Source organism: Podarcis erhardii, assembly GCF_964252035.2.
Source record: "Podarcis erhardii genome assembly, chromosome: 14".
Lineage (NCBI taxonomy): Eukaryota > Metazoa > Chordata > Lepidosauria > Squamata > Lacertidae > Podarcis > Podarcis erhardii.
The window spans coordinates 37778257-37795201 of NC_138503.1; the positions used below are offsets into that span (position 1 = coordinate 37778257).

The 16945-nt window shown below is 40.4% G+C and overlaps 1 protein-coding gene across 10 annotated transcripts in view; it reads left to right on the forward strand.

Moving 5' to 3' along the window:
• The window catches only part of LOC309329068 (ankyrin repeat and fibronectin type-III domain-containing protein 1-like), a 367804-nt gene that overhangs the window by 212990 nt on the left and 137869 nt on the right, over positions 1-16945 (forward strand). For 9 of the 10 annotated variants that reach the window (XM_081839531.1, XM_081839539.1, XM_081839537.1 and 6 more), the window contains one exon: positions 6836-6876. In XM_081839531.1, the coding sequence (XP_081695657.1) occupies positions 6836-6876 (41 nt within the window). Of the gene's footprint in view, positions 1-3734; positions 3891-6835; positions 6877-16945 lie in introns of those variants that run through there. The other variant, XM_081839534.1, reaches the window with a different exon arrangement.

Here is a 16945-nt window from a genome sequence, read left to right on the forward strand (position 1 = left end):
CCTAATTTTGTTTTAAATGGAGCTTTTGTGTGTTGGCAGCATTGCTAGCATGCATACTGGTATCCCAACTATGTCCTACCATTCATTTGCATAATGTCTTCTGTGTTGAAACTAGGGTTGAATCTAGAAATTTTCTCTCTGTGGGGCCCCAGGAATTTTGCTGGAGTATGTTATAATTCATGCATGAGGTATATAACATTTTGTAATTCGCTACAACACAACTGTGCATTTATTATTGCTGTGTGCATGCTTAGTTTCTTATGGTCACATTTAGAATGCACAGGGTGGCAGAAAATCATCAGAACTTGAGTTTAACAGCACTAATGCAGAAAAGTGCTTTATCAACGTGAAGGCTGGTTTCTGTGCCCCACTATTTTTGAGGACATAATACAGTGGTACCTTGGTTTACAAACTTAATCTGTTCCAGAAATCTGTTCTTAAACCAAAACCGTTCTTAAACCAAGGCGCGCTTTCCCTAATGAGGCCTCTCGCTGCCAGTGCCCTTCCCCCATTCGGATTCCGTCTTAGACCAAGGTAAAGTTCTCAAACCGGGACACTATTTCCAGTTTTGTGGAATTTGTGAACTGAATCGTTCTTAAACCGAGGTACCACTGTATTAATACTACTACTACTACTACTACTACTACTACTACTACTACTACTACTAATTTATTTATACCACGCCCATCTGGCTGGGTTTCCCCAGCCACTCTGGGAGGCTTCCAACCGGATATTAAAAACAATACAGCATCAGACATTAAAAACTTCCCTGAACAGGGCCGCCTTCAGTTGTCTTTTAAAAGTAAAATAGTTGTTTAATTCCTTGACATCTGCTGGGAGGGCGTTCCACAGAGCAGGCACCACTACTGAGAAGGCCCTCTGCCTGGTTCCCTGTAACGTCACTTCTTGCAGCAATGGAGCTGCCCGAAGGCCCTCAGCGCTGGACCTCAGTGTCCGGGCTGGATGATGGGGGTGGTGTCTGCTCAGCAATAAATAGTGAGTGAATATCTTTTCCCACTGCTGACCTTTTCATGTTTGTAAAAGAAGAAATGTTCACTAAAATGCTCATGAATTTTTGTGAGGACTTAAAAACAAATCTCAAACTGAAGTGGGAGTGTTTCAAACTGAAGACTGGAAAAATGATAAATTGAGAGAAACCAAAACTGACAGAATTATCCATTCTTAAATACAAGTGTTTTGCAACTGACACTTTATCTCCCTATGTGCCACACATGAAGTCAATATATTGCTATTGGGAAAACTTTCTGTCCTCTTCCCAAGTAGGCAAAATCACTTTATGGAGACAGGCAAATGTATCATCCAGAAATATACTTTTGTGAAAATACCCACAGCATAATAAAAACGACTCCCTTCCCCATTATTTTGTTAAGTGATTTAATATGTGGTTTCTACACTCTGATTCATCAATGAGGTGAGTAATCAAAAAGTAACATGCAGAACCTTGGTAGTGAGTCATAAGACGCCACAAGGAACCCAGAGGCGGAGCTTGAATGCTCAAAAGGGGGAAGCTGAGAAATAAATCAAAGTACCTAATCCCCAGATAGCTCCTCAGATGCTCTGTAAATTCCCAGTAGTTCCAAAGTTAAAAAATATCAGAATCTTAGAGCTCATTTATGAGCTTAGAATCAGAATGCCAACACAGCTATTGTTTGAATGCCCATTCCCCTAATTTACCTACTTCATAATGAAAACTAGCATGTCAGTGAACCTAGTAGATTATAACCTTTCTCCCTGGCATTGTTATGTTTTACATGCAGAGCTTGGGATTGAAATGAGGGGCATTCAGACACACAGTGGTTTATGTGGTTTCCTTATGTACATTTTGAGGTGACACTTTCCTAGGAGGGCTATACTGAGTTCTTTTTATGCATGTCTAGATAAACCTTATGTTGCTTCCTAAATTATGTTTTCTTGGGGAAACGACTATCTTGATCGCTGCAACATGTTAACCTCATGAAAGAACTTTCTCCTACTCCTATGTGTTACCCGAATGCTTGCAGAGAAATCTTCCAATACAGGTTTTTTTGTGTTTCCCTGGTACAATAGTATTAGTTTTTTCCCTGCTGAAAATTATCTGCCTTGAAAGTAACTCTATATATGTGTGAGTAATTTTTATCTATGCAGGGTGTTTTTGTATTTCTCATACATGGCCACTAGAGCCCAGTCTGGAAGTTTGACTTTTTTACTTTCTGCCTTCCTGTTCCAAATTGCATTAAGATCTGCTGGAATCACAGGAGAGAAATTTATCACATTGGAGTGGAAAAGGACCATCTTGGATATATTATTATTATTATTATTATTATTATTATTAATAATAATAATAATAATAATAATAATAATAATAATAATAATAATAGAATAATAATTCAAGAGCTACTTCTGGACTTTTTGAGTGGGAAAAAGTGAACCTGAGATGCCTGGGATGGAAGATCAAGAAAACAACACCTAGCAGATTGAGAAGTAGCTATATAATATAGCCTGGTGTTATCTTGTAGTGCATTTTTTTTGAATATTTTGTAATAATTTTTTATTTTTTTATATTTCAAAATTAACATTTTACAAACTTGACAAACTTCTCCTTCCATGGTTCATTTACATATCATACTCTTCTGCATATTTTACTATAACCATTCAAATCAGTTTTCCGCATCCATCAAAAATTATATTTTATGTTGAAAAAGTGTTACATGGAGGGTTGGAGCATTGCTTAACAATTGCCATTTTACATGTCCCCTTCTATGTCAAAAAATTATTCTCTGTGTCTGCTGCCCCACTCAATGATACTCTTGTCTATTAATAACAAAACAAATTACATTAGATAATTCTCTATTGTGCGAAAACAATTCATTGAAATCCATATAGGTAGAAGACAATATTTTTGTTGTGCTTACCCTACTGTTGAGGTGACTGAGGGGATGTGGACAAGCAGGGATGGAAGTGTGGACAGCCAGGGAGGCTGCAGCTGTACACTCAAGCCTGCACCTACCAAAATTCTAAAGTGGCCTGTGGATAAGGCAGAAAAGCAGAAACCTCTTTTGTAAGGGAATAAAAATTTCAGAGCGACTGAAAAGTGATGGAACAAGTACTGGCTGCAGCCTGTGGAATTTGCTTTGAGTTTACTTTGTGGGATGCTGATCCATCAACCTCTACCACCTCCTCAGACTGCCCCTCTCCAAAAATTGCTGCTTGCTGTTGATTGTACTGCACCTGTTGCCTGTATCTCCCAAGTACTTTTGAAGGTCCAGTTTAGTGAGCAAGTTGGCAGATTTTGTCACCAATAAACTCCTCCCCCACACCAATTGCATAGTATACAAATAAGGAGGTGAGTGGGTATTAGTGTAATGTTAGCCTCATTTGCAATTGTTGTAAGAAGCTGTTCACTTACAGGAAAACTCAATGCTACACAAATGATGATTTTTGAAAACCCAAAACCCCCCACCGACCTGCCCACAAGCTTACTATTCCTCCAGAATAGAAGCCTGAGGTTTTTGCTTTTACTTTGCACATAGGTAATCTTAAAGCTTTAGTTGCTTAAGCTGCTGTTTTAGGGGGCAGGTCTCATTTTTGTGAGCCTTGGGGAGGGCAGGTTTATTGCTCCATTGATTAGTATTCTGCCTGGTTGCTGCCTACTGCTTTGGAGTCAGCTTGTAGCCATTGCCTGGCAACCACAATGTAAAAGTACAACAGCAGCTCTGGAGTGCAAACATGCTGCTTGCAAGTAACTCTCAGCCTCATCTTTCTCCTGCAAGGCAAAGAAGGATTAAAAGAAGGCACATGGGCACATAAAACAAGGAGAGAATAGAACTACAGGTTGAATGCACAAGAAGGTCCTTTAGGTCTTTTGGAACATTTGGGCTTCCTGAACTAAGGTTTGGTCTATCTGTTTTATATTTCCTCTTTTACTCCTCCCACCCTGTAAAGTATGTGTTGGTGAGAATATTCAATAAGCTTCTGGAAGTGAGCTTGCCAGGCATAGATTTGCTTTCCTATTTCTGACTTTTCCCCATTCTTTCCTGTAAATCTTCAGGTCAAATAACAGTAAGCCACCTTTCTTAGGGCAACAAGGGCATGGCCTTTGTACAGCTGCATGTTTATTTCTGGTATGCTTATTTCTGGGGAAACATTTCCTCCCAAACTTCTTTCTCACAAGCAGAGTAGACAGTGTTCAGCAGAAGAGAATTGATGCATCAAATAGTGGTGTCTGGTGGGGTGGAAAGCAAAGAGACCAAAAGTGCATGGAGCTGGAACCAATGACAGGTGGAACCAACTCATTCTAGTTTTGTCTCCATCCCCATCGTTCAGCCCGGACACTGAGCTCCAGTGTCGAGGGCCTTCTGGCGGTTGCCTCATTGCGAGTAGTGAGGTTACAGGGAACCAGACAGAGGGGCTTCTCAGTAGTGGCACCCACCCTGGCACCCTCAGTAGTGGCACCCACGCCCTCCCATCAGATGTCAAGGAAATAAGCAGCTATCCTATTTTTAAAAGACATCTGAAGGCAGCCCTGTTTAGGGAAGTTTTTAATATTTAATGCTGTATTGTTTTTAACACTCGATTGAGAGCCGCCCAGAGTGGCTGGGGAAACTCAGCCAGATGGGCAGGGTATAAATATATCATCATCATCATCACCATCCTCCTCCTCTCTGGTGAGTTCTACAAAGACAACGAAGAGACTACAGAGGAGGAAACTGATAACCTGTATCATTCCATTGACTAGTTGTAAGTCAGAAGGTGGCAGATGCAGTGTGGCTGCAGGCAGTTTGAGACTGAGTGTCCCATTCACCCTAGTGACTTAGTCCCCAGTGGCATCATGACCTCTCCTCACCTAATAAGGATAATAAAACTTCATTGGGAGCAGTTGCTCCCTGGTTTCATTTGTAAAGGTAAAGGGACCCCTGACTGTTAAGTCCAGTCGCGGACGACTCTGGGGTTGTGGCGCTCATCTCGCTTTACTGGCTGAGGGAGCCAGTGTTTGTCCGCAGACAGCTTCCGGGTCATGTAGCCAGCATGACTAAGCCACTTCTGGTGAATTAGAGCAGCGCATGGAAATGCTGTTTACCTATTTATCTACTTGCACTTGACTTGCTTTCGAACTGCTAGGTGGGCAGGAGCTGGGACCGAACAACAGGAGCTCACCCTGTCGCTGGGATTCGAACCGCCGACCTTCCGATCAGCAAGCCCTAGGCTCAGTGGTTTAGACCACAGTGCCACCCGCGTCCCGTCCCCCCCCGGTTTCATTTGTAGGTAGAGGTTAAAGATGTATGACTCTGTGCACCACAAATCAGCTGTCTCTTGTGACTGACACAGGTTGCCAAAGATAAAGAATATAAACCTTTTATATATCACAGGTACCCAGGCACATTCTTTCAAACTTAAATTGCTGTGATTTTGCTATCTCTGCTTGTTTTAGAAAGTGCACAAAAAGGAAGTGAACAGATGTGTGTATACACCTAGTACATCCTCATAACTCAAACTGGGAGTAACAGCTTGCTGAGTCCATAGTGAACTGTTACTTCTTTGCAAATGAATGGTTAATGTGTATGCAAATTGTCAGGCCTCCAAGGAATTTAATCTGTTATGTTCTCTTTTTGGACTCCCAATTGGGGTTTGCATTTAGAAATATATATATTCTTTGACTGGCAGTTGAAGGTTCTATCAAAGACTTAGGTTTCTTGGGCATTGTGATGTCAGCCTGGAAAAATATGATGGATGAGTTTCACTTTGGGTTTCACTTTGGGTAGATTACCTCATGGGAATTTCTCCCAACCTTGCAGGCATACTGGGTTGCTCATGTCTGAGGTCTCTGACAGTTTTTAGTGCTTGAAGAAAGTGCATTAATTTAGCTAGTGATTCAGTATCGTTTGCGCTTGGCAGCCATGTTTGCTTTTATGGTTGTAGCATTTTCAAGATTTCCTCCTGTCTCTCCACTCAGCCTTCCCTTTCAGTGCATTGAGAAACATTTGGAGTGAACAAGGTGGCTTGCTTGGCATGGATTTTGGTACCCCATTTCCTATAGGTACTGGCAATTATGCAAGCTGAATTTCCTAACTGAAATAGGAGGCTTGACTTTGCTGGTAGCACCAAAACAAGACTGGACTTGTAGTAGGTCTAACATACAGTTAGGAATAACTAAGACTTGTGACTTGTGAAGAAGGGAGCTTTCCTTATGGCTAGATTCACACTGTAGCACTAAATCCAGAAGTGGAAGAAGCTCAAAGAAGAGGTGATAAATAGTACTGAATCAAATGCATAAATCATGAAATTATTCAAGCCTTATACTGAATACGATCATTGGTTCTGTCTGGTGTAGTGTATGTCTGTTGACTAGTAATGGTTCTGCTGACTAGTAGAGGGTTTCAGACAACTATTTTCCTAGCAACAGTTTCTTAAAATCTCTTTACACTGATATTGAAGCTCCTTGCATGCAAATATATGCTCTTCCCCTCAGCTACACCCCTTCCCCTTGCATGCTTACCATTTTTTTATCTCATGCTGATCCTGCTAGTCTCTAGTCAACAACTTGGACTTGCAGTTATAAGGCCACAGGTATTGGCACGTTCTCCTCATGCTTTGCATATGTCAGATATGCTGATTCAACCATAGGCACTTGAAAAATTCCTCATATGAGAGCACCCTAATGTCTCATTATACTTCCATGAAGTAGCACTCATTTATTTGTGACACAAGTGAATCAAAGAACCAATGATAAAAGCTTAACAGCTACCAGCCCCAACAATACTGTGTAATGCTTTGCTTTGTGTGTTCCATGAACCTGGGGAGAAAGTAGGACTTAACTGAATCCTTTTATGTCTTCCAGAGCCTTGGATCAGCAGACAAGAAGGACTTGTATCCATCAAAGTAAGTTTTATATTCTTCTGTGTGTGGTTTCAATGGGATTTAAAATTTTAAATTTAAATGTGTTAATAATTGCAATCTTAATAGTATAAGCAAAATCTGTTTTTCTTCTGCATTGTTTGTCTCGGATATGTTAGAGCAGGGATGGCTAACCTGTGGCTATCCAGTTGTTAAGTCACAAATCTCAGAGTCCCTGCCAGTTGACTATTCCAACAGCATCTGGAAGGACACAAGATGCCTTGCATTTGTGGTGTGGTGTGATATTTAACCAGAAGAGTTCTGTTAAGAGAGATTGGCCCACAGCTATGAAGCTTCTTTCCTGTGGTCATTCATTACAGTATTTTCTGGTGGAAAGTATCACATTCCTTTTTGATACTTGGTAATGGAGAAAGAAGTTGTTAGAGTCCTTTAGCGGCATTATTTTAATTCACTGCCCTTTATGATTTGTATTTTCTGTCTGGTTTTAAACACAGTGTTTGCTTGACATTTTGGATATAGGGCAGAATACAGATGTAAATGTAACAGTATGTTCCTAAAATATTACAAATGAATCTGGATTTTTAATGTTTCCACTTGAGCATCTTTTGCTGGATATGCCTGTTATCCATTTGCTGCCCCAAATCACATGGAAATTAATTTTGTGGCATATTTTTTAAATCTTTAAATAACAACAACTATATTTAAATGCATAGAACTAATGTTTATATTGTTGTACAGTCAATTTCTTAAATATGTGGAGGAGAATAAGCAAATGTGTATGACAAGAGGTTCCCAACTATCCATATTCTTATCTACTTTTTTGTTCGGTATTCTTTGTTCTGGGTCTTCCTTTGTCACATGGGAAATGTAAACATGTAGCAGAGAAATGTGAAAATAGGGCATTTTGTCCTTTGACAATGCCACACAGGCACCTGTGGCATAAGTGTGCAGTTGGTGTGAGGCAAGAAGTGCAGGTACACCTGAGTTTGGTTCTCCATACCTCTCAGAATAATCTTGCTAACTAGCCATTATCATGATGTTGAAAAATGCCACCTACATAAGAATAGGCTTCTAAATCAGCATTTGGATTTTTTAAATTTAGAACTATTAGTCTACTTGCTTCGGGGCATTTTTTAATTGCTAGTTCAGGGAAAGGGAATGAGAGATTCCAGCACCTGGTAGTTTTCACAGCTGCTCCCCTTCCTATGCCGCTGGCAGCATGGTTCCATCAGGAGGTTAAGGTACACTGTCTTGAATGATGTGAACTACATTAGTCAGTCTTGGCATTTTTGCTGAGTCATGTAGCATCACTATGACATTGGGATTTTAAAGATGTACAATAAATGCTGATCCTAATGATGTGCTTATTCAGAATGGTTCTGCTCTTGGCAGAACTGGGTCTTTTTTATAAGTAGGAGACCTGCACATCCCAGTAAGTCAAGCTTATATACCTACCTACTTAGCAAGACTTTGTTACCTGCAGCTATCCTATAGACAGATCTTCATCCGACATCTGTAAAGATGTTGTATATGACAATAGTGTTCAACCTTTTCATATACTGGACCCACCTTTAGTCTCAACCAGCAACATTCAACACACACTACTATATCCACATTTTCTGTCACCTCGTATTTCTGGTATTCCCTTTTCTTTTCTTTAAAAGCAATAACAAATAAACAATGCTTGGTGGCAAAATTGACACAATAATCTTATTTTCCCACTGTGCAGTCAAAGTTCATTTTAACTTATTGTATCTTTATCATATCTTGTAACCTTACTGTACACCACTTAGAGGTTCCAAAAGGACCTCTCCAATGGACAGTAAAATGGCAGGTGCGATTCGGTGTAAGCAAGGGCAAAGTGATGCATGTTGCCACAAAAGAAATCTCAGTTTTAAATATAGGTTTAAGGGGTCTGAACTACTGGTGAATGACCAGGAATTGGACCTTGGGGTCATAGTGGATAGCTTATTGAAGATGTTGACACAGTGTGTGGCAGCTGCGAAAAAGTCAGATTCCGTGCTAAATATCATGACAAAAGGCATTGACAATAAAACTGCTGATATCATAATGTTGTTATACAAATCTATGGTGCAGCCACATTTGTAATACTGTGTATAGTTTTGGTTACCTCACCTCAGAGAAGCTATTATTGAGTTGGAAAGTTTGAGAAAAGGAAGTTAAAACGATCAAAGGGATGGAGTGACTCCTCTGTGAGGGAAAGTTGCAGAGTTTGGGACTTTGAAGTTTAGGGGAAAGGCAAGTAAGAGGTGACATGATAGAAGTTTATAAAATTGTGTATTGTATGGAGAAAAGTTTCTCTCTCTCATAATACTAGAACTCATGAACATTCAGTGAAGCTGAACATTGGAAGATTCAGAACAGATAGAGGAATGTACTTATTCACACAGTGAATAGATAAACTCTGGAACTTACTCCCATAGGAGGCAGTGATGACCACCAAAGTAGATTGCATTAGAAGATGATTAGATAAATTCATGGAGAAGAATACTATCAAAAGTTACTAGCTATGATGGCTACGTTCCTGCTTTCAGACTTCCCACAGGTATCTGATTGGCCATTATGAGAACAGGATGCTGGACTTGATGAGCCACTGGCCTGATCCAGCAGGCTCTTCTTGTGCTCTTATCTTATCTTCTTCCTATGGTGTTAAGCAGTGTATAAACTGTAGAAATGAATAAAATAAAACATAATTCAATCCCTCACTGCTGGGATTGAATACTCCTTTGGAGATCTGCATTGCCCACTGCAAATGCACGCCTCCTTTTTGGGATGCTCATGCATCTCTAATTAGAATCCTCAACATCAGAGTGGAGGGGAGTGTTTGATGGATTTGCCCTCCTCCCTCACCTATGCCAGTGGCAGTTCATTCTTTCTTGGCCTCAGGAGTGGGGTAAAGATTAGTTCTGCCATTTAACTGTATCCTCTCTCATCTGTGTTGTACCACAAATCTATGAACCCAAACGGTTTTTATTTACATTTAAGGTTACATGTAGTTATGCTGTCCCTGGAAGTGAATGTTCTAGTGAAGGACAAACCTTGGTTGCATAGATTGTACTGTTCCTTGAACTGTAGAATTGTTAAGAGGCAAGATAGCATTGTCTTCTTTAAAGCCCAGTGCATTATTTTTGTTTTCCTCCTCAGCTTGCAAAGTCTTTTCCAGGTTAGACAATGGGCAACTGAAAGCTTATGTATGTTTCAATAAATTGGTTGTCAACAACATGTTGCTTAAGTAGGGAGAGATACTTAGAGGTGTTCAGGAAACCTAGCCTCTGAGCTAGGCAGTGGACAAAGGAGTTAACAGGTCAATCTGTGCACAGCATGCATGGTTAGCCTTGGGTGTCAGCAAATTAAGTAAGCTGCTGTGTCTCATATTTCATACCTTCTGTGTTGAATATTTCATTTAGAAAAGCAAAAGCTGTCCCTGGTGACAGCTGGCAATTTCTCCTGCCCTTTTTCCCTGGCCATCTCCTAATGGGGAGCATGACAAGGGTGTCACTTGCTCAACAGGCAGTTGAAATAATAAAAACTTCCTCCACAATCTTTTGCTTCTGTTCAGAGTGATAAAATCAGACTGAGACATTTTGAGAAGGGGCTCTAACACTTGGAAGCTTAACCCTACATTTTTATTACTGACAGCTGATTCAAACCTGCCTGGATTTTCTGCATACCTGCCATATCCAAGGCTGCCTCAAACCTTAATCATCAGTTAAATTGTTGCTTTAAATGACACTGTATGGGAATTAGTTTTGCAGTATTCGGATTTGAGCTGTCCAACAGTATAGGAGAGACAGTTTGTTCAATTTATGCATGCCATTCTATTAGGCACTAGAAGAGATGATCAAGATCACCGCACACAGACCGATTTTGAAACTTTTGTGATAAAAAAACCCAAGAATTAAAATGTAAAAAGGGGGTCAGAAGTTGTGTGATGAGGAATTGCATTGATGCCTACCAAAGAGGCTGGGCAGGGAAGTGTGCATCCCTATGTCAAATCTGACAACCATCACCAAAATTAATGCAGACAGTGCTATCATAACTTCATTCTTAACGTGATCAAGCAAATAGATGTAATGGGTGTGATGCTCGCACTTTATCTTCAGTGAGTGAAAAATAGTGAAGTCCTCCTTCAAATAATGGATGTGCTCTTTAGTCCATACTAAGCTAAAGTAAGGATATTGTGCTTGGTGTTTAGAATTGGCCACATCTGTTCACATCTACTCTTTGTTTAGTACAGGGACATATGCAAAGGTATTGTCTTTGGAGTTTTTCAATACTGAAGCCATGTGGCTCTAAGTGATGGAAAATATTTCCTTATGAATAGGGAAAGTGCAGCAGAACCCAAAGGGCAAAATGATCAGTGATCCTTAGTCTAGGGGTGCCAGACAGTAGTTTTATTTGTTTTTCTGCTTGGATAGAGGTAGGATGAGTGCACAAAAATTGTAAACCTATATGGCTGCAGGAAGGTCTGAGAGAAAAAAACAGCTGAAGGAGGAGGAGAGGACAGAGGGTGAAGAAAGAGCTGTGAGTGGAGGGAGGACCCTATTCCCACCCCTTGGACACCCTGGGAAACTCAACAAACCTGCTGTACCTGGGTGTAGAGAGTTCAGCTTAATGGGACACAGCTGTGGGTAGCCGGTGACGGTATTATCTACCTTGTGTCTGCCTATAGAAAGCAAGTCTAGAGTGAGAGCCTAGGGTTATGCCTTCTGTTTCCAGGAACACATCTCGCTGTGAGACTTGTGGGTGAGCTGAGAGTTTGTTGGACCTTGGGTGAGAACCCAGAGGCTGAGAGGGTATGTCAGAAGAAAAATGAAATGATACTGATTTATATATATTAGTAACTTTGTGTTAATGGAACATTTTTATATGAAACTGTGCATTTTTGTAACGTTTTCTGTTGCTGTTTCAGTTTTTTGTACACCACTTAGAGATATATTTTAATAAATTAAGTGGTATAGAAATTAAATTAAAAAATAAGTAGGTTATGGTCCATAGGGACTGGACAATGACTTGCCCAAACTGAAGGATCAGCAACTGGTTAAGAAACAGGAGGCTGAGAGTAAAATATATGGACAGTTTGCCTGAGGAGGGTTGGACATTTTTGCAAGGCAGTCCCCTTAGTTTGAAATGATGACTCTACACAAATAAGTTTTTGACATCATATGTTACTGAGAATAATACCCGCACTATGTATAATCATGTACTGTAAGGGGGAAATGTTCTAGGTGGGGTGGATTATCAACATTAACAAAAAAAACCATAGTACTATATGAAGTAAACAATACTGCTGCATGAGCTTAACAAATGGGATATTACCTCTCACAAAATACTTCAATAGGAATTTAGCATTCATTTTCCCAGCAGGAAGTTACACCTGCTATTGTTTCAATTTGAAAATAGCAGAGCTGGGGCCAAGCATCACTCACAAAATTTCTGGCAGTTTTGTCAAAATCTGCAAGGCCTATTTGAATTTAGAACATTTGCTGGCTGGCCATGGTTATTAAATCATCCCATGCTGTAGTATGATATACAGTGGTACCCTGGGTTAAGAAATTAATTCGTTCTGGAGGTCCGTTCTTAACCTGAAACTGTTCTTAACCTGAGATACCACTTTAGCTAATGGGGCCTCCTGCTGCCACCACCGCACAATTTCTGTTCTCATCCTGAAGTAAAGTTCTTAACCCGAGGTACTATTTCTGGTTTAGCGGAGTCTGTAACCTGAAGCGTCTGTAACCTGAAGCGTCTGTAACTCGAGGTACCACTGTATGGCATATTTGCATGTACAAGTGTTCCTTAAGCCTGTGTGCAAGAATTACAAAGAAGTATTCACAATATCTAGTACATTTTGTAATTTCTTCTGATAAAAATCTGCTGCCCAGTTCCGGGGAGAATAAAAAACAGGACTAGAATTCTCCTGAGATTTTAAACCAACTCTAATTTCAGTTAAGAATGGGAAACAATTTATTTGGTTCTCATTTTAATGTAAACCTAACTAATTCACATTTTCTGAACTATCCATTGAAATTAGCATTTTTCCATATTTTGCAATGCAGTACTTATGCCTAATAATGCCTATATTGCTGAAAATAACATACAAAAATACACTATTTTAAGATATATAATACTTGCAAAATGTAAATATTAGGCAAAAATGCATACATTAGGGGTAAAATGCACAGGAACCCTAATGAATTTTTGTGTTAGCCCTTTTTAAAAAATTGCAAAATGATGCAGAAATGGAAAACTGAGAAAATCAAATTTCACAGGTGTATCCATCTGTCATGTAAATTCCTTTCCCAGTACCCAACCATTTATATTTTATTTGTTCAGTAGTCTTTATCCTAGGTTGCAATAGATCTCCTCAGTTAATTTCCACCTCTTACTCCCATTCAACTTCTGTTCACATCTGTGATCTACAACCTTCTTGTATCTGAAAAAAGCCACATTTCTGAATCATAAATCCACTCATGCATTAGGAGTTTTGATCCTCATTTCTCTTGCTCTAAGTCAGAATGAGGCAGAAAACTGGTAGCAGTTTTCAGATTGTGCTCAGCTGGTCTTTGTGCTGAATATTATATGATCAATTTAACCAGCACTTGAACAGAACACACACTTCAAAAATGGAATGTACAGTCACAATGCCTGTGCATTTTCAATGCCTCTAGGCTGCAGAGACTGTTTTTTGAATTACAATTACATGATTTGCAATTGGAATATAGTCCTGGTAAACACTTAGTAATTATGTATACTTTGTCCAGAGCTTATAATGGGACTGAGGTTGAAGCAAATTCTGATTCTGGAGTAGTACATGTAAATTTGACTAAATAAAATATCCCAGCCTCTGACCAGATGTGGTTCATAATAGCCAGGGCCACAGCTCATGATATTATTTTGAGAAAAGTAATACAAGCAATCAATTCTGATAGATGTGGAAAACACATACCAAGTCTTTATAACCATTTTGAAGCAGACTTGTATGTACTGGATGGAATTCTGTTCAAAGGTACCAAATTGGTGGTTTCCAGCTCTCTAAAGGAAGAGATGCTGAAATGGGTGCATGGTGGACATCTAGAGATGGAAAATGCAATTGGCTTGCTCCCAGTGTCCTATATTGGCCAAATATTAATTAGGATATGGAAAAACATTGCTCAGCATATCATTTTCCACCTTAAATCTGTTTTTTCAAGATACCTAAGACATAGTCATGTTCGATAGGGTGCCTCAATTTGATTACTATGACTTCAAAGCATTTGCACAACAGTATGGTTTCAGGCACATTACTTCAGGTCCTAGATACCCGCAGTGTAATGGGCTGGTGAAAAATGGTGTCAAGACAAGATCATCAAAAGAATGCTAAAAAAATGAGAGAATTCAAACATAGATCCTTACTTGGCCATGCTGAATTACAGAATGGCACCTTTGAAAGTTTGACTCTGTCCTGCTCAGCTTTGTTTGGGAGAAGGGTAAGAAACACGTTGCCTGGTTACTTAGACATAGAGTTGAGGCACAAAGTTGATGTAAATTGTACATATGTATAGTGGGGAAATGTGGCCACTGAAGGCTGTGGCCACTCAAGAAATATCTCCTCAATCTTATGAGGTGGTGACAGAAGAAGAACAAACATATCAGAGAAACAGAAGAGATCTTCAACTGATTCCTAAACAGGAGCAAAGAACAGAATTGGCTGCACACACAGCAAAATCAAAAGATCTTGATGGTGATCAAAGCCATCATGCAGTTGACATGCACAGAAGTGACCAAAGGAAAGCAGAAGCTGAAATGCTACCTATACCTCATAGATCTACAAAACCGAGGAAGCCAACCCAGAGGCTAATAGAGAATTCTTGATCGATAGGTTCCGTTGGTTGTTGTGGGTTTTTTTTGGTAGAAGGGAAAGATATGAGGATACTATCACTTTAAGTGGGTTGTGCATACGTGAATCACATGAGACTGAAAGTGGCCTCTGGGTAGGAAAATGGTTCTGGAATAGAGTAGCTATGATTTCATTTAACAGAGACTCTTCATTTTGTAAATACAGCCCCACACATTCCACTCATGCGTGACCACATTTACTCATGTCACCACGAAATAAATAAATTAACTGATTTGAACCAGGAAATGTCACCAAAACAGCATGAAAAAAGCAGGAGAGAGATGGAGAGTGGGGCAAAGCAGCTTGCACAGCTGTTCTAAGTGTCTCACCGGCCCCCACTGACTTGCTCTCCTTGGCTTTCTTCTTCCTGGCCAGCAGAGCCGTTGCGGGGTGGGTGCATCACATCTTCTTGCCTGCCCATCCCTTCCTTGCTCTCTCACTCGCTTGTGACATATTTTTTTTTACTTGGGCAGGATCTGAGAGTCCTTCTGCTAGCCATTGCCCTCACCGCCCCACAAAATGGCAGCAACATTATTTCTTGGTGTGAAGGGAAAAAACCCATCTCCAGCAACTTCCAAGACTAACAGGGAGAGTGCTGAGAGACCCCGCAGCACCAGGAGCTACCCAGCCACCTACCCACCAACCCCCAGCTCAACTTTCAGGTCACCAGAGGCAGGCAGGGCATGAGTGCGTGAGGTGGGGGGGGGGAGTGTGAACAGATTTCTTTCTGGAATCAGATAGCACAGAAATGAGTGCTCAACATGCATTGTATTCCATAAGTTTTCCAGAAGTGACTTTTTACATTGTGTGAAATTTCAAATACAGTGTGGAAATAAACAGGGAATAACTGTTGAATAAACTGCTGTGTGAATGCTCTAGAACAGGTCTGGACAGACCAGACTTGCAGAATCATCTTCTTTTATTAGCAGCTTGATGTCAACCTGCCACAGTTGATGCAAAATCACTGCTCAGCATGTGGTTGGGGTGCAGAACCAGATCCAAGATGGTAGTTGGGGGATATAGCCAATTACATATTGAACCCTGAAAAGTAACTCGCCTGCATAAGTACAAATTTGCATCTGAGATACTAAAGATCAGTGTTTCCCAACGTGGGGCCATATGGCCCCTTGGGCCCCCCCAGGATATTCCAAGAGGGCCACGGGTGAAAAATGGGTAAATGGGGGACCATAGCACGAGGCTAGGGGACCACAGTGGGAAGTGAGAAGTGAAGTTGTTGTTGTTGTGTTTGTTTGTTTTTTAATCCTGATTGGCTGGCTATCCGCTTGGCCAATCACAAGCTGGTAAGGGGGCAGCCCACCAGGGCCTAGCACTCCTTTTTGCCATTGGTGTTTTCTTGAAGCAGTTGTGTCAGCACTCTTAAGCATAAGATCAATTTTACAGTTAGGGAACACTGAGGCTTGAATTTGAGCTGCTTGAAAATATGCTATGGATTAGGCAAGTAAGCGTGCAAGAAAATTGCAGCCTTTGGAAACCATGGTTTTATTGTTTAACAGTTGAAATCAGACACTCTTACTCATCTACTGCAAATTGCCCAGATCAATAGATCCTGATTGGCTCAGCTTGTTCACTGTAACTAGTCATAAATATTTTCATGACAGCCTACTCCTTTGCCTAAGCGGTAGATTAGTTAATCTGTTCAGACACTGCTTCTTGAAAGGCCTCATCAGCCAGCCCCAGGAATCAAGGTCCTTTTCAGAAACCTTTCTCTGTTGCTCTACCTTGTCTAATGAGGTGGGTGGTTTGGGAAAGGACCTTCTTGCTAGTGGTGTCCCAACCAAGGAATGCTTTCTCTGGGGAGGTCTGTTTTGGTATTACTTCATTTGTTCTTTTACTACCCTAGTGAAGTTGTTTCTATTCGCCCAGGTTTCTTGGTGTTCATTTCTGACTGCATACACACCATACATTTAAAAGCACATTTCTCTGCTCAAAGAATCCTGGGGACTGCAGTTTTTAGGGGTGCTGAGAATTGTAGCTCCATTAAGGCAAGCTACAGTTCCCAGGATTACTGTGGTGGTGAGGTGGGTGTGTTTTAAATGACTGGTGTGTACGCAGCCTCACTTTCATTTTACCTGGTGTTTTTTTGTTGTGTTCTATGATTACTGGTGCTGCTGCTTTTCAAATGTGTTTGATATTTGATGTTTTGAGTCTTCCAAATGAAGAGCAGGATAAAAAACT